Source organism: Sesamum indicum, linkage group LG1 (genome assembly GCF_026168435.1).
Source record: "Sesamum indicum cultivar Baizhima isolate 11 linkage group LG1, ASM2616843v1, whole genome shotgun sequence".
Lineage (NCBI taxonomy): Eukaryota > Viridiplantae > Streptophyta > Magnoliopsida > Lamiales > Pedaliaceae > Sesamum > Sesamum indicum.
Genome location: NC_142657.1, coordinates 19,609,515 through 19,627,355, shown reverse-complemented (window position 1 = coordinate 19,627,355; position 17,841 = coordinate 19,609,515). Strand labels below are relative to the sequence as shown.

General features: G+C 33.6%; 3 protein-coding genes across 10 annotated transcripts; 1 reads left to right on the top strand and 2 right to left on the bottom strand.

Annotated features, from left to right (window-relative positions):
* Positions 1–4,085: 4,085 nt before the first annotated feature.
* On the bottom strand, positions 4,086–8,276 carry LOC105167344 (putative purine permease 11). 2 transcript variants are annotated; one of them, XM_011087022.3, is made up of 2 exons: positions 8,007–8,276; positions 4,086–5,480 (listed from the first exon to the last, which is right to left on the bottom strand). In XM_011087022.3, the coding sequence occupies exon 2, from the start codon at positions 5,469–5,471 to the stop codon at positions 4,398–4,400; it is 1,074 nt and encodes a 357-aa protein (XP_011085324.1). In that variant the 5' UTR covers positions 5,472–5,480; positions 8,007–8,276; the 3' UTR covers positions 4,086–4,397. The 2 variants fall into 2 exon arrangements, with proteins under 2 accessions (XP_011085324.1, XP_011085333.1); XM_011087031.3 differs by having other exon boundaries at positions 4,086–5,464.
* Positions 8,277–9,087: 811 nt separating this feature from the next.
* LOC105167357 (ras-related protein RABH1b) lies at positions 9,088–12,647 on the bottom strand. The gene is made up of 6 exons (XM_011087042.3): positions 12,272–12,647; positions 11,366–11,436; positions 10,989–11,077; positions 10,686–10,797; positions 9,693–9,783; positions 9,088–9,447 (listed from the first exon to the last, which is right to left on the bottom strand). The coding sequence occupies exons 1-6, from the start codon at positions 12,386–12,388 to the stop codon at positions 9,301–9,303; spliced, it is 627 nt and encodes a 208-aa protein (XP_011085344.1). The 5' UTR covers positions 12,389–12,647; the 3' UTR covers positions 9,088–9,300.
* A 1,117-nt stretch (positions 12,648–13,764) lies between these two features.
* LOC105167363 (vesicle transport protein GOT1) lies at positions 13,765–17,373 on the top strand. Of its 7 annotated transcripts, none has more exons than XR_016066975.1 (8): positions 13,765–13,899; positions 14,655–14,731; positions 15,533–15,624; positions 15,726–15,806; positions 15,902–15,999; positions 16,077–16,158; positions 16,559–16,663; positions 16,774–17,373. XR_016066975.1 is itself a non-coding variant. In XM_088884191.1 (7 exons), exons 2-6 carry the CDS (start codon positions 14,701–14,703, stop codon positions 16,614–16,616), a joined length of 360 nt encoding a protein of 119 aa, XP_088740317.1. In that variant the 5' UTR covers positions 13,765–13,899; positions 14,655–14,700; the 3' UTR covers positions 16,617–16,663; positions 16,774–17,373. The 7 variants fall into 7 exon arrangements, 3 of the variants coding, with proteins under 3 accessions (XP_088740317.1, XP_088740309.1, XP_088740312.1); XR_016066969.1 differs by having other exon boundaries at positions 16,559–16,695; XR_016066972.1 differs by having other exon boundaries at positions 13,765–13,907; positions 16,559–16,695.
* The last annotated feature ends 468 nt before the right edge of the window (positions 17,374–17,841 follow it).

Genomic DNA, 17,841 nt, shown 5'->3' with positions numbered 1-17,841 from the left:
AATTTATATATTTTCGATACTTTACCATATCGATACTACATTTTATACTACATTGCAACATTGGTGCCATATTCTCCAACTTTCTTAAGAATTTGTATATAATCCTTTATATTTACTTTCAACTAGATTGTACTTATTTCACAATTCATTTGTCTCTAGATTAAGTAATTATCATTAATTAATTAACCTCTTAATTGGATTACACTCAAAATTATGGGTGGTCTTCCAGTAATGGTCCATAACAATAAAGAATATATGAGATCTATACTAATCTATCAACTACGTGTACCATGAAAAATATGGTCATTCTACCGCCTAACCTTCCCACCAAGGGCATGAAGTTGGTACCGATATTGCAAGGCACACTAAATTGTGGTACAAAAAATATAATTTTCTCATATATCACCCACCCTTGTTGTATGACTTGATGGCCACATATATAGTACATGTTCTTGCAGTTAGAAATTAAAGGCAATATAAAAAATGTTAATGGAGTCTATTTTTTTATAGCATTTCAACTATTTCAAAAAATATAGTATCAATATTGTAAAGTATATTAAGTTATGATGGAAAAAAATGTAATTTTTTTACATATTTGATATTAATAATTAAAATCCATAATATAATTATAATAATTTCATAAAAAAAAATATTTTCTGGAACCTCAAAAAGGTAAAAAGACCCAAATCCAAAAATAATTTAATTAATCAAGGTGAGAGTATCTGTATCCTGATTATGTGTTACAATAATATATAATTAATTGCAAAAAAGATTCTCTCTTAATTAATTAATTTATTTTGTATATATGGGGTTGAGATAGGATAGAAGGTGTTAATTGGAATGAGCTGTACTCCCCCAATTATAAATGCATACATAAATTAAATTTTATTCATCTTACTTTCCAAGAAAAACAAAAAAGGGTTAAATATATTAGATGGCCAAATTAAATAATTACTATTATAAATTTGTGACATGCTTGTTATGTTGTTTATATTATCTTCTTGGAATTTTGGGAAAATAGGATTTAATTACGTTATTATTTTCATATTTAGTAGTTTATTTTTGTACACAACATATTTTTCTATATATAAGTTTAAAACTAAATAATGTAAATTATTGCTTTTTTTTTTTTTCCTCTCTCTCTATATAATAATTAAGTGGATAGCATGAAATCTCGAAAGAAATATTTCAATCTTCATCGACAAGTATCGTAACATAGGATAATATCCCACATCAATTGTGAATTGGGAGCTCGTAATAGCAATTCAATTACGGGCTTCGTTATTCAGCAATATATAGTTTGTATATTTATCAATTTATGAAGATATTGATGTAATTTGTATATAATTATTAATTTAAAAAAAAAGATGAGCAGGAGTTTTTGGCGTCCACATCTCCTGTTCTTGATTAAAAATTTATTTTAATAATTATACGTAAAATTAAATAAATAGTTTATCCGCAATTAGTCTATTAACCAACGAAAGCGAAACAAAATTAATTACATTAAATGCGTCATGTCTTTTTTTTTTCTTTTGTGATTAAATATTATTAGAAGCAAGTGAATGTATAAGAATAATTTAGAGTTGCCGCTTTTCATTTTTAAAATATTTTTATTTTTTATTATCTTACTTAGTCAACAGAATTATAGGACGTCCATCCACGAAATTAAATTTTCTCTACCATGAAAAATAAGCATAGTCGTTGTTTCTTGAATAATTACATTGATTAAATCGTACCCGCGACTTTTATGTTTAAAGTAACGAAGGTATATAAAAAGTTATATACTTCCACGTGGCAATATTTCGTTCGATTTTATTTACTATCTTATAATCATAAAACCTTATATTCGTCAATTAAATTAGACTTTGATTGGGTCATAATTAACCACTTGTAACCATTATTTTGCAACACAATTCAAACATTGTTTATTTTTAATTTGTAAGTAAATGCTTTAGTCAAAATTGTCCCAATTTTGATACTTTATTGCAAGTTCTTGTTGTACTTCATATTTATTTATATATTAAAAAAAATTATATATACGCAGGGTCTACATGGCAAAAGCCCCTCATAAGTCACTTCAATCCAAGTATTGATAGCTGGTAATTAGATTACTCGAAATTCTAAGAATTTTTTAGGAGTCTCCACGATTTTTTCGCAAATCTCCCACTCTAAAACTCAAAATCGAAGCCCAAAAATTTTAAATAAGACGTCATTAAACGAGTATTTTTTGCTCACATTTATATATATGTATATAAAATAAATAGTTTTAAAATGTGTAATTAATAAAAGGAAATGATGGTCCGGGGGCTGTAGTAAGTTGCAATTTATGTTTTGAAATGATTTGATTTGAAGCTACGTTTTAATATAATGAATTATTACAAGTAAGGAGTGATTCATTGTCTGTCTTTTTATATGTCCACTACTTTTAAGCATGTCTGAATGAACAAGCAATCATACCATAAGTCGCTGAAAACAAAGCAAGAAAAAGCCGACACTAAAAGACAAAAAAATAAAAATAAAATAGACATTTGATTTATATATTTAAAAATAGGCTAATAATTAACACTTACATTTGTGGATTTGGCCAAACCCACAATTTTTGTGTTGCAATATTTCAATCCTACTGCTTAAACAAATGTTATTAGCCATATACTTTTGATTTCTACAATTCAAAAAAAAAATTAATTAAGAATGACAGTGGAATGAATTGAAAGTGCAGGAAAATTTAATCGAACTCAAAATTCGCCCCACCTTCGACTTAATTTCAATAGCGTCTGAAGTTTGTTTCCATTCATCTAAAAAATCATGCTATTTTGGGTTTCGACAGGTCTATTTTCCTGCAAGGCCAATTATTTATTATTATTTGTAATTAATTGATATCATTATTTAAATTTACTATTTATAAATTTGAAATTAGCTATTATTATGGATACAATTGGACATTTTTTTTTTGGAAGAGGAAACCAGACTTTATGTAATGCACTAAGTCTGGATTTATTTTGCAAAAATATTTATAATGAATAAAAGTAAAATTTTTGAATAAATTACTAATTCATAAATATTAGTCGAAGTGGATTTGGGACAAAACCCGAGATCCAACAAGGTTTATTCATATGTATTGTTAGTTATTGAAATATATAATTAATTATGAGTATATTTGTTGTTTTTTTAAAGGAAAAAAATAATATTAATCTTAACCCCTAATGGGAACGGGGATTGCGGCGGGGTATCTTCTCCGCACGGGCTAATTATGTCCTTAGGAAGGATTAGAAAATTATCAATTTACTATATAAATTATAAATTATAAATCATTTTAATATTTGAGTAGAAAAAATTGTAGCCATCAATCATAGTGATAGGCTTCCAATTTGACACTGCTGAGATTTTCATAAATTTGCGGCGCCAATTGGTTTTGGATCGTCCACTCTAATCTAATCTAGTACATGCATTTCCATTTTTTAATGATTAAGATAATAATAATAAAAAAATAATTCTTATTACTCTCAATATTGTTAATTCCATCGTTAACTAGGCCTCTACGATCAAGTGGTTTAATAGCAATATGTTTTTTTTGTGAAAAATAGATGACGTGTTAGAATTCTCAACGAAAAGTTGCGAAGCAGTTTTGATCCTCCTTCTGTGAAGGAAAAAATAAAAAAAATCCTGTAATAATTGAAAAAATAAATAAATTGATATGATGTGTTGGAGTTATGATTAGATTATTATTTTGTATATATTTGTACTTATATAACAACAAGATAAATAGATCGTGGGTAGATTAAGCCTAATTGTGTAATTAAATATTATCATTATTGAAGTCGTACCGTATATAAATAATAATATTAGGGCAGTTTCTAAGTTCTTACATGTCTGGTACACAGTAGTAGTAATAATATAAACAATAATTTAGAATAATGTTTATGCCACAGCTCACCAAAAACCTCATCTTAATTTTTGTAAAGTTATTTTGCAATAATTCAAAGGGACAAATTGCTGTACACTGAACTAGTTTTTAGTCAGGATCACTCAGAAGGAGAAAAGTTAGTAGAATTACCATAAACTTCTCTTTGATGTAACTTAGAGGATCCTATTGAAATTCCCATTCATTCCTACATGTTCTTACGAAAATGTCTGGACATAGACAAAGCGCACTTGTTCTAATACAACAACATACAACTAGAGAGGAGAGAGAGGTTTTTCTTGTATGAATATATATGTTTGTACATGGCTATCTGACTTACAACATTTGCACACCGATCTAATGACAACTATCACCAAATGAGTTAAGTTGAACAAATGGCATCTCCTGCAATGGGAATAGACTGAATGATCCAAAGCTGTGAAGATGAGTTTTGTCCGTAAATCTATTGGTGTAATATCCCATAAATAATTCGTTATCAATCATCGTCACTTTCGTTCTTCCTTGTCTTAAGATCATCAAGGTAGTTCTGATATATGTAATTAGCAAAGCCGCAAAACGCCAACAGCATAGCAATAATCTTCACCCCATTCATCTTGTCGTGGAAGATTATCAAAGAAGCAATAGGGGTAACGGCCAGTGAAAGGGTGCTGATGACGTTGGAGAAAAGAGAAGACACCACAAATATCAAACCTGCCACGCCGACAGAACAAACTTGCCAGGCAACTGCTGTCCACACCAGAGTCATCACGTAAGAAAGTTCTCCAGAGGTAAAATTATTCATTTCACCCCTTAGAGTCCTCCATTCTCCACTTGCGAAAAGACCAACAATCGCAACGCAAGTTGCCACTACTGCTATGTAAATTTGCAATTCAAGAACAACAGAGAAAGTTTCCTTCTTTAAGACCTTCTCGAATGTCAGCTGCATGAGCGACAGCAAAAGAGAGTAGAGAGCAGAAGCTGCAATGGCAGTAAGAATTCCGATAATATATTTCCCACTAGAGATACCTGAAGGTTTATCTGAGTCATCGTTGAGAGCAAGCAGAGCAGCAGACAATGAAAGAATAATGACAGAGTTAAGGATTAAGGCAGTGAATTTTTGACCATTGATGAAGAAAGAGAAAATTGCATTAAATGCCAACTGTGTGGCGCAAATGAGAGAATAAGTAGAAGCAGATAGGTATAATAGTGCAATAGAATACAACATGTTATCGCCAGCAACGAGGGCCCCAGTAATGGAATAGATTGCAGATAGAGTGAGAATAGGAGGGGTTGGTAATCCATGGGATTCATCTGAGGGGTGAAGGAAAAAGTATGGGACAAGAAGGATGGGAAAACCAGCTGACTGGACTAAAGTGGCCATCCATTTACTATTTCCACCTTTGTTATAATAAAACCATCCCAGAAGGACAGCAGCAGCTTGCCCAACAATGAGAAAAATTATGTTCAAAACAACCAAGATCCACCACTGCGAGCGCTTAAGCCTGCATAGTGGGTGCTGGTAAGTTGAAGGCCCATCTTTTGCCAGAATTGGCTCCCGAATATCTGCCATGTAATCAATCTAAAAGTGAATGCATTAAATACTATTGTAACGAGGACATGGTATGACAATCATACGAGAAGACCCATAACTGATCCAGGACTAAGTGAAACCATCAAATAATCCAGAAGCACAGTATATTAGTTTAACAAGAATGTCATTATCATTGAGCCTGCACCTCCCACAGCTACGGTATAGTATGCATTAACAAACTAGGCCTACTCCATAAAGATATAAGGATCCTGATGGTAATGAACATCATAGACCAAGAAACATGAGAGAGTTGGTTACAGAGGTGAAACATTCGACACTTCATAACATCACATCTAGTATCTACTCTACCTCTGAAAATGTTATTCTTATCAAGATTTCACAATAGAAGAGGGAAAAGGGAAGAAGTGAACATTAAATAAAAAAACAAAAGAAAACAGACAAAGAAGAAAATGTAATTTATTTTGCATGGTGTACAACCAACATGCGCAAACTTCTAGTTAAACTAGATTCCATGCAAATGATTAATGGCCAAATCTCCATTACGAGAACTCCAAGTTGCATGACCACACAACAGATATGTAAGCATAATGCAAAAATCTTGAGACAATCCTGAGAGCAATACACGGTGAATTTGGAGGTCATTGCTACACACAGAACTGCTCATTGAATAAAATAGAGAAACAAGGAGGGATCTCCTAATACAGAAAAACATTAAACTGCCCAGATGGATTTCCGATGAACCCGAACTAGGATCCCTGATCATGGAACAAAAAGCTGGTTTTTCATGGCTGCATGCACCATAAAGTAAGTTGGATCGAGTACTTGAGAAGCGAGGTGAATACCAATCTGCCAGGGCCATGGGGATTTAAGGTCCTAAGAACTAACAGAGACACACTACCATGCTTCATTTAATTAAAAGCTTTTAGTAGTTCAAGTTTTGAGATCAAGCTTCGACTCTGCTCATGTTATCAACTCCAATTCTTCATTGGTAAATCCCAAGGTCATTTCTGGCAAATAACATACCAAGTTACAGAAAACTTTGCATCAAGGAAGGAAAATGCCTTCACAAACCATTTTCCAAGTTGGATTATCCATCAATTGTAAGGTCACATGAAATTAGGATGTTCAGTTGCACGCTTTCAAATTCTGAAAAAAAGCTACTCCAGATACCGGTTCTTTGGTAATTTCTTCAGAAAATCAATTCCTTTTCTCAAAAGTAATCCTCTAAATTGATGCACTAGGAGTGAGAAATGAGATCAAATCCAATCTCATGGATGACTTTGTCTTATAGGTATGACCAGAAACTATTAGCTTTTTCTACAAACAGAATACATAGAGAAAGAAATTTATCTGCATAACTTATCTTAGGAATAGGATTCCATAGCATATAAAAGAAAATCTTTCACACACACTGCTGATTTATTACAGCATAAGTAAATTACAAACTTCCATTTTTCTTCACATCTTTGTCAAAGATTAACTATTTTCATCAAACTCTCAGCTATTCATAGGTCAACAAGTGAGTCCGTGAAAAGTCAGTATCTTTGAATAAGTTCTTTTTATGAGATTTAAAACTATCAGGTTGTAGTTACAGGGATTGATAAAAAATACAGAAACTGGTATCAGGTTTTAGATTCAGGGCTTCAATAAAAGATACAGAAACTGGTGGAACAAATTATATGAACGGACTTCTTCTTAGATGCCACCTTTATTTTATGTGGATTTATGTTCCTTTTACAAATGAATAACTTTTCCTACAGTTATTCTAGTTGAAAGAAAGCTTAATGGTCACAGTAGATTTTTTTACATGCTTCTAACAAAGCATACTCTTAACAATCCGACAGTTCCGAAAACAACCATCAAAGTCACTTTCGCCTCTCCAAATAAAGATCTGAAGTCCACCACAAGCAACCATGAATCCAGAAGTTTGGAAGATAAATTCACAAGCTCAAAAATAAAAGAAATTTCACTTCAAGTGGCGCATCATCCTGTTTGTATAACTTAGATATGTGACTTCCAAAGGTTTGGCACCAAATGCGTATTGTCGCATCAAGTTGACTAGTCCCACTACAACAATTTTCTTGAAACCTTTTTTACCAGTACAAAAATATTCTGCAAGTCATCTCATACATTAAGCCTCTCAGTGAAACTAACATAACAAGAATCAACGCTTTCACACTCAGGCTCCTCTTCCAGACTTTTGATCATCATAAAAAAACCTCATTACCGTATACAGTCCACCAACTTTAAACAAAAAATACAAGTTTCCTGCTAAGCCATTCATCTGGAAAGGACTAGGAATTAGATACTTGTGACCGTCAACACAAAAGTAGCGTGGACAAAATCCTGCTAACACTCCGAAATGACTACCATACCCTACAAACTAAGTGATTGGTCCAAAGATCAATCTAAGTACAACCCATGAAAGTATTGGCCCCAAAAACAATTTAGAAACAAAATAAATAAATAATAGCCACTTCTTCAAATAAAGATAGCGCGAAACACTCACACAAATAAAATAAAAGTAATTAGAAACAGAAAACGCATAAATACCTAGCATGAAGGAATGAGAAAAGAGGAAACAATTATCCGCGAATTTGGGGGAAATTTGCAAGCTCGGAAAAAAGGGGTCTCTCTCAAACAGTCAGACCAGTTGAGAAAAAGAGCGAGAGAGATCCCCCTAACTCGGGAAACGAGGAACGACGTCGAACAGCGGTGGAGGAGCTTCACAAAATTGAGACGACGGACAATAAAATTGGTGGAGAATTTTGCAAAGGCGAAGTGAGAAAATGGAAACGGGAATGGGCAAATAATGGGTCAGTACGGTAGCGACACGTGTAAAACACCCCAATTATTGGCTCGTGCCTTTTTCGTGTGCGGTGGTACATATTTCCTATTTCCTATTGGGTACACAGATTTTTTCTTAACATTATCATCTATTTTATACTGCAACACATATATCACTTTAATCATATAACTCTGTTACATACCTTACTACAACTTAACTTGTGTAATATATTTCATACATATTGTCTAGTGTTGTTGTTTCCTTTTCTTTAGTCGGTTGGGAACAGAGTGAGAGACCCTTCAATTGTTGATATGCTCTGACAATCATTTTGTTTGGAAGATGTATAAGGAACCCGGAATTAGTATCAATTACGAGTTGGGTTATTTCATGGATGGAGTGTAAAAGGAAAGTGAGGATATCTCGACCGCGTCTTTTTCTTCAACATGACGACGACTACAGTTCACGATCAGGTGTGCTAAAGTCGGTACTTGCACCCTTGTCTAAACAGCAATCAATTCATTAAAGAGTATTTTGCAGAAATTCGTATTTGAAATTACTCCAACAGTAACAGTATTTGTTCCCTTTGAATAAAGTAACTCCGCAAATAACGGGCAACATGCCTGCATTGTGCACTGCAAACATATATTTGTTGATTTAATTTGTAAAATTCCACAACCAGTCAAATAATTCTCACTTCCATTCACTGAGATATTTAAGACGTCAATAACCAATTAACCCCACAAATAGATGATGCATCCTATAGTGTAACAATATCTTGATGTCAGTATAGGTCATCATATATATTCAACGTTATCTTCTGCTGGGGGGTGGGGGGGCGGCTGCAGAAGCAGGAAAATAGTTAAGTCTTAATAACCATTGTTCACCAAATGATACAGATAAGATGACAAATAGAAATACAGTACGCATGACAATTTACTACTTAAAATACTTGACAATCACAACCAAAATTCATTGCTATCAGTAATTAGGACTTTACAGATGCAAATATTGTCCAACCAAAATATGACGAGCAAAAAGCAAAGTTTCCGGTTCATGTCATCAGCATGCGCATCCTCCTGACTGCTGTTGCGACTGAGCTGCGTTTGTGTTGCTAGACTTGAGGTTGACATCCACCATATCTTCCTGCTTTGTTGATGATAGAGTTTCCATTCCTGGCAATGCTGCAGCTATCTTCCTGAATAATGCCTGAAAAAATTCGCATGTAAAGATTAGAATTCACAAAGCTGTATTTTATTTTATTTTTCATAGTTAATTTATTTAGCGGTGGTACAGACAACATCAAGAACCCAGGCAAACTGAGGGCTACATTAGAAATCTAGTATGTTGATGACACACTAAAGTTTCTCATCCATCATATGACTAATAAGATTTGGAGAAACAGACAATAATACCAAATTCAACATCAGAAGCGAGCAAGTTGCAGAATGTACCTTTATATTGAAGCCAGCCTTAGCGCTAGTCTCAATAAACATGACATTAAGGTCACGAGCTTTGGCCTCTCCTTCCTCTATCGAAACTTGCCTGCAATTAGTTTCCACACGTTGAGCGAAAAAGAGCGAAATTAATTTTGGAAGTGATGACACCAATTTTTTTCTTGTATCTAAAATATGCTTAAAGCTACAAAATAGTCTATTTTTCTAGGGCATTAAAGCAGTGGTGATCTTGAGGTTGAAATCATAGACATTGTAAAATGTTGACGAAGCAAGGACCTATGAAGCTTAAGATATGATTCAGTGAGATTGTTTACTAAGAAGCTCCTTACCAAGTTTGTCTGTTTCTCCATCAATCATATCTCCATCACATGTTAAACCTTTTACAAGCAGCCATTTAGTCTCAGTTTCCTTTGGTGAATATCAGACAATTCCAATCTTTAGCTAGGGATAAGAGGGCAAATTGACTTCCATTCCTGAAGTATAAATTTATTAACTAGCACACAGACCATTTCTGAGAGCCAACAAGCATCCCAACTCAATATATTAAAACTTTCTCAGCATTGTAAAACAGCAGCTCATCTTTAGGAGCACTGGTGCCAAGCACCAGAATTAAATTGGTGTTTTGTATGCATAAAATCCTCTGAATGTGCCCAAATTGAAATCAAATTTTGATTTCATTCAATAAAATCGTATGTTGCAGTAACAAATGTGTCTAGCAACATCATGAAATAGAACTTGTACTTCTACAGAGCATGTACAGATTAAATTTCTAATAAATCTTGCAGAAATCTATTCAACAGAAATGGTTAAGTTTTTGCTTCCTCTCTGATTTGTCATTGCAACTATAAGTTCAACATTGAACCCTCATATCATATGCACGTGTAAAATAATCAATAAATTAAGCAAACAGAATAATTTATTAGATGAATCCCTAATGCTTAAAGGAAACACCAAAGATAAACAAAAGCAACAAATCAGAAAATTATTTACCTCTTATCAACCAGATCAGTTTTGTTGCCTACTAGGACGATAATAACATCACTTCCTCTCTCAGTGCGAACCTCCTCGATCCACTTTGCGGTATTAAGAAAGGATTGTCTGCCTGATAGATGAAGAACATCATCAGTGTCACAAAATTGAGCAAACTTATGAAATTCAGTCACAGGATACCATGAAAAACATAAATTACTTTCAGCATGAAGTTAAAAAAGTATATCCGATAACAAAGCAGACAATTTCCTTTAGAAAAATTAAATATTACTTCAATTATATTATTAAGAAAGAACCTCATACTTGCAACATCGAATACTATGACCGCAACAGAGGAGTCCCTTATGTAGCTTGGGATGAGACTCCTAAACCTCTCTTGTCCAGCGGTATCCCTGAACACACAGGAGGAGAAGGTCATTTATCTAATGTGATAAAATAATGGAATTAGCATAACCATAATTGAGAAGCTGGAGAAGAGTGAATGAGGAGCACCAGCATAGTCATTGCTATTCGTTCTTACCCAACAGAAGTGTTTATTTGCTTATAATTAGTATCACTAGTAAAATATTAAAGGGGATGCAAGATAAATCAGGCAGAAAAATCTGAACAAGACTGCAATACAGAAATGTACATCTGAGGAGACATGCAGGGCATCATCTCTGTCAAGAATGATATCTTACCAAAGCTGCAAACGTACAGTTCGATCTTCGAGATACATTGTCTTGGAGAGGAAATCAATACCAATAGTAGCCTGAACAGAACATAAAATACAGTTGAGAATTTTATTTCCACTCACCAAAGATATTCTTAATTTCCTTTCCATTTGAACAGTGAGAGGTTATGCAGATAGATAATAGATCAGCAACTAACCATACAATGTTGTGCATAACAAATAAAGGATTTCCCTTCTTTCAAACTAATGTATCCAGACAGTAAACTACCAACTCTTAGAATAATGACTGCAAAGTTAATTGAAAATACTTCATTGAAGACACTATACCAAATAACAGCATTCTTTCCTGTCAGGTATTCTGAGCTTATCAGGCGAATTGTACAATCAACTAGAACCTTCAGTACATGGATGTCTATTAAGATATATTATGACGATGATATCACAAACAGTTACATCTTCGTAAAAATCATCAAACTCTTCTGGTTTTGGAGTCAGAATTAGTTCAATTAACAATTGACTAGATAAGCTTCCAATAAGTCATCTATAGTATTCTGCAATACTGATTAGCACAGGATGGACACCGTGATCACGACCAAAAAGAAAAATTTTAGGAATCTTCTAGTGACATTGGAATCTCAATCAGAACGCATTAGATATATAAATTTTCGAATTCAGGACCTTGATTAACAGTGGACCACTGACTAATAATTCTGTAGGCAATGACAGTAGCGGATCAACGACTAAAAGTAAGATCATATACCAACAGAGCAAAGATTACTTAAGACCTAAAAGAACAGGGATCCAATTAATGAAACTAGGGACCAGATCCATACTCCTTGGGCATTTTTGCAAAAAATAAAAAATGAAATTCAAAATTTTCAAACAGCAACTCCACGCAGAATTGATCCCGCACCTGATAAGTGTTATCGAATTTATCGTACATAAACCGAGTGATAATACTCGTTTTCCCGACAGATTGATCCCCCAGGAACACTAATTTGTACTTCGCGAGAGCCGAAACCGGAGCCATTAATCAATTTCGGGTCGATTGAATCAGTAACCAGACCGGACCTTCGGAATCGGATCGATTGCTGTCTTTTCTCCGACGGAAAGATCACGATCTCGCCGGAAAAAAGTGACCGGAGATTGTGCCGGAGAAATCGATGAGGTGAAGTTGATGCGCGTTTGGTGTTTTCGTCAATATATGAGCGAGATTGCTAATGACGAGCGCTGTGCGTGTCTCTGCGCGTCAAGTAAATGAGAGAGGAATGGGAAAAGCATTTTCTACTGCCCCACTAATATTTTGTTTTTTATTTAATTTTGGGGCGGGGGAACCAAAAATATTGAAAAATCAGAAAGGTGGCGGAAGTTTTTAAAGTGAAGCACATGATTTGATCGTTACCGTTCCTTTATCTTAATAACTTGATCGTGTGACGGTGATCTGTTGTATTCCAAACTTTGTTATTTTATGAGTATTTGCCAAATAAAGTAAGTAAAAGGCTGAAATAGCTAAACATCACAAGAATTATAAAATAAGACTAACATTTATTTATTTTCATACAGGTGATCAAGTGAATCTAAATACTATAATATTTGATTTGGGTCGCAAGATACAAACTAGTTTGACATCATAATGATTTCAAAAACAGTTCAATTTTTAAATAAGTATTAGGGATCTGAAAATTTTGGCAAATATCAAATTTATTAGGAGGTTATTAACTAAAATATTTTAATTTTTAAATTAGTTAGGTGCGATCCGATTTAGATAAAAGATGCACATATACAATTCTATTTGAACATTTGAAATCCGATGTGGGGTATTTTTATCATTTAAAACACATTTATTCTCATACCCTATCAACGGAACCCCATCTCTCGGGCCTTATTGATATTTGTTCAAGCGTTTCACTTCTATAAATAACCCGTCGAGTGTGCAATTAGCGTTTTATGGTGCACTTTTTTGTTGGAGTTATTTCGCTAATTTGAATATTGCAATGTTACAATTAAAGTCTATATAGTGTTGTTTTCCTATAGATTTGTGGATGCACAATCAAGAATAATTTCTCATCCAGATAAAATTTAGGCGAATTTAATTAAATCATATAGCAAATATAATATAATCTCTTTCATTTGTTGGCCTGCAATTAATTTAAATTTAACCAAATCTAATTCAAATTAAGATATGAAATAGAAGTCCATATTAATCGGTGCATAATTAGAGTATGTAGCATGAAACGAAACATTGAATTCTTTATTTTTCCCCATTATTCTCTCAATAAAATTCTTATAATTTTATTTAGTAATATTTTCTATTAAAATAATAATTATTTTATTATGTAATTAATAGCAGATGGATTAAAAATTCCCGTAAGGAGTTGGGGTTGTTGCCGCGAGCCCACAGTGGAAACTGGAAAGCACATTCACAACAGAAAATTACGCTAGTTAACTGCTCCACTCCTTATTCACAACCGCAGCTGAAATTGACGATTCAACTCCTCCTCTCCACGGTCTCTTGTACAACACACCGCCGCGGGGTTAAATGTAAGTATGTACGTATTCTTCCATGCATATCTGTCGTATATCATACTCAGACAGCATGTAGTTTTCATTTAACAATCCGCAATTTAATGTGCAATCTGTTTCTGTTGTAGTGATCTGTTTAGTGGAGTTGTATTTCTGCATTTTTTCGTATTCTATAATTTCTGTTTTCCCGTACTGCATTTGGAAGATGATACATAATGTGCGCGATTCCAGGATTGTATCACGTTTAGTGGAGAAATTTTTAATTCGTAGATTGTTTCTTTAGCTTTTTTTGTTTCTTTCTTTTTCGGAAAGATTAGAATGGTGTTTGCTGGGTTATTTCTGTTGATTGGCTTAAATTTTCAAAAGTACGGCTACGTAGGGGACCCTGCTTTGTTGTCTGTTATTTGCTTTATGTATTAGACTTTTGAGAAATTGAAGTAGTATATTATGTGAGTTGACATGGTTGGTGCAAGTATATTGTGCTAGAGGATCTGAATTTGGAATATAACTGGATGCACTATACCCCTTTATGCGGATTGAAAGACAAGGGAAGATAAGAAGAGACTTCAAATTGAAGATTTGATATTATATTGCCTTGGTTTCATTTTCTTATTATGTAAGGTAGCTGTGTTGAGGAGGCCTGTTTGTAAGTGACTGAAAATGTGTGCTCATAATCTTTTATTTGATGGTAAATAGGAAGATGGCTTCTGTAAGGTGATTATTTCATTCGGTAATGTTATAATATTATGTTTTGAGGGTTTTTTCTTCTGCAGTGTGTAGGAAATTACACAATCAAAGTTCTGCATTGTTTCCAAGAAGATGGTTTCTTTTGAGACAAGTGATCTGAAGAGTGAGTATTTAATAATTTGAGCATCTCTTTATTTTTATTGAACTTTAGTAACCTAGATTTGGAAACTCAAGGTTCAACGAGCATTTATAATGAGTGTTATAGCTGATATTGTTTGTCAATGAAGATACGTGGATCTATATAGTTTTGGTTGAGTGAAAGATTTGACAGCTCTCTTGCCTTGACTACCCTCTTATATATTCCAATCTAAAAGTTGGTTTCAAAGTTCTTATGAGCATACTGGTTGTCATAGCATGCTTGCTTTCTTATATAGGAAGCATTACACACCTTTTTTCCATAGAGATGGAAAATGAAGTTCACCCATGCACAATTGTCAAGTTTTTCATATTGTTGTGATTCTAATTGTGTATATGACATGCGGATCTCTCTATTTTATTTTGGGTTAAAAGCGTGCCAGAAAGATAAATAGGAGGCAGTTATCATGTAGGATACATGACATATCCAGATTCCAGAGTGGCAATTAGGTTTAATTTAATGCAGTATTTGCATGTCCTAACAACTACAGATATAATCCCGGATGGTGTTTGCTTCAGTAATCGTTCACCTGTTGTACAATTGGAATGATCTTCAGTCCCCCTTGTCTTTCACATTTTTCTTCATAGAAGTGACATGCACTTGAATCAGTACATGCTATCTTTCAGATTGTTCAGTTAGTTGTAAAGCTTCTTATACTGATCTTTTTTCATTTTTTTTGTATTAATTTGTCAGCCTTGTTACGCATGGTTGTATATGGCAGTACCTGAATGCTATATTTCATGTTTATTTTCTTACACTTGTTAACAGAGGTTGGACTAGGATTGACTGGGTTTGGCTTTATATTCACATTCGCTGGGGTCTTGCTTATCTTTGATGAGGGTTTTCTAACAATCGGAAATGTAAGCTAACTGAATTCATGTTTCCATTTTATTTTATTCCCCTGTTAACTATTATGCTCCAATGCTTTCTTTTAGCTGTGGATTTTGCATGTGATTTATAGATCCTCTTCTTGTCTGGAATGATATTGACTATTGGAGTGAAGTCTTCCCTGCATTTCTTCATGAAACCCCAGAATTATAAGGTACTAAACTTGGGTGGATCTCTCTCTAGTCTCATTGTTTATTTTGATCTCATTATCTACTTTCTCACTTTCGTTGCTGTTGGCTACCTCCACAGGCTGCTGTTTCGTTTGGTGTTGGTTTTTTCTTTGTAATCACAGGATGGCCTATTATTGGCATGATTGTGGAGGCATATGGTTTCGTAGTTCTTTTCAGGTAAACTTGAGTGCTTAAAATGGTTAGAAACTTTAATGTTCCCATCATGGCTGACCCAGTCTATCATTTTAATGTAGTGAATTCCGGCCTTCAATAGCAATTTTCTTCAGGAAGTTGCCAATAATTGGTTGGATGCTACATCAACCCTATGTACCAGCTGTATGATACCCGATTTTCTCACAAATTATTTTCTACTCAATAACCAGACATCATTATACTGATCATTTTTATTACGGGATGACTTCATACATGATATATTTGGGATATGTGGGAACTGTTTAAGCTGCTTGATCAGAAGAACATGATGAAATCTTTTATAAGCAACAAATATAGAAAATCGTTTTGTGGGTTAATTGATGGTAAAATATAGGAGGAGCTTCCTTTACTAACTAGGTTTGGATGATGGCCAGATCCGATGCTGCCAAATCAGTTCCATAGATTAAAGCATTTTTAGGTCCCGCCCCTCTCTGCATTTGCATTTTGAAGCCTCTGCCTGTTATGCTAATATCTTCACGGGGTTTCTTTTCTTTTTGGTATGTTCTTGTGCTTCTTATTGCAGTACTTTGTCCGTCAGCGAGGCAGACGAGTTCCTGTCTAACATTCAACTCAAATCCTAGTGAAAACAAGACAGACAAATCAGAGGATGGATAGTCTATGACACTGAGTAACGATCTCCTGAACCTTCTTGTGTTTCAGGTTTCTAGTTGCCCGACCAGTTGACCTAATGATTAAATTCTTTTCTAGTCCTTCTTATGATTGTTCTTGTAACTGCAGTTACCAATCTGCATCCTGCGCTGTGTGATACAGTTAGAACTTAGCATTGACCTGATTCTCTGATTGACTACATGCTGTTTAATATTTGACACCCATGCTGGTAAGTGGTAATGCATGAAACCTTATTACTGATATACGGTAGGAAGAAGCAATAGACTCTTAGCAGTGATGGATACCAAGGTTGGTGTTCCAGCTTAAAATTGTCAAAGATAGACGAAGTTGTATTCAGGCATCGGCTCCATTACCGGCCTGTTGTTTGGCTATCGACTTGCTTGTTTTAGTATTTTACGCTCCGCATATAGATCTCTCATTGTAGTTTGAGTTTCATCCTATATTTTCGTGATGAATGACAATGGTAATATTATGTATATTAGTATATATCTATATATATACATAAATAAAATTTTGCTAGTCAACTTAGATGAAAAATTAATCATACGAGTATTACTTATTGATACTTGATTCTGCAGTGCATAAGACTCTAGAGGAATATTAATCCGAGTTGAATTCATTTAAATCTTGAAAACTTAAACCTACAGATAGGCTAAAATTCGTATATGTGTCTATACATAACTAATCTTTTTTTTCTCCTCATTTTTCGTCTGCATTCTAATTAAATAAATAAATTGAGCATATGAGGCCAAATGTTTTCTCGTTACTTATAATATTTGAAAATTAAGATCTCGTTCTAATAATTACACGTATATATCTTTCATGTTGACAGAAACAATTATGCATAAAACTTTTAAAGTCTTCACATTGCAAGAAAGTATATGTAATTATTACGTGAATATAAGACAAATAAAAAGTATCAAAATTGATTATTTAAATTAAATCGTTTCCTTTAAATTATTTTATAATTGTAAATATTACATTATATAGTTGTGTATAAAAATAATTATTGCCTGATTTTAATATTAAAATATAAAAACTAACAAAACAATATATTATATATGTATATGTATATAACTAAGGAAATAGGATAAAATTAAATTGTATTTATGCCCCGAAAAGCATTTTCTTACATCCAGCCTTTAACTAAGCTACGCCTAAAACCAACCAAATTCA

Excerpts from the sequence above, each read along its gene's own strand:
- LOC105167344 (XM_011087022.3), bottom strand. The coding sequence starts at position 5,471 with ATGGCAGATATTCGGGAGCCAATTCTGGCAAAAGATGGGCCTTCAACT.
- LOC105167363 (XM_088884183.1), top strand. The coding sequence starts at position 14,701 with ATGGTTTCTTTTGAGACAAGTGATCTGAAGA. Across the intron at positions 15,625-15,725 it reads GTTTTCTAACAATCGGAAAT|ATCCTCTTCTTGTCTGGAAT; the intron begins GTAAGCTAACTG and ends TGTGATTTATAG. Across the intron at positions 15,807-15,901 it reads TGAAACCCCAGAATTATAAG|GCTGCTGTTTCGTTTGGTGT; the intron begins GTACTAAACTTG and ends CTACCTCCACAG.
- LOC105167357 (XM_011087042.3), bottom strand. The coding sequence starts at position 12,388 with ATGGCTCCGGTTTCGGCTCTCGCGAAGTACAAATTAGTGTTCCTGGGG. Across the intron at positions 11,078-11,365 it reads ACTGTACGTTTGCAGCTTTG|GGATACCGCTGGACAAGAGA; the intron begins GTAAGATATCAT and ends CTGTGTGTTCAG. Across the intron at positions 9,784-10,685 it reads ACTGATCTGGTTGATAAGAG|GCAAGTTTCGATAGAGGAAG; the intron begins GTAAATAATTTT and ends AACTAATTGCAG.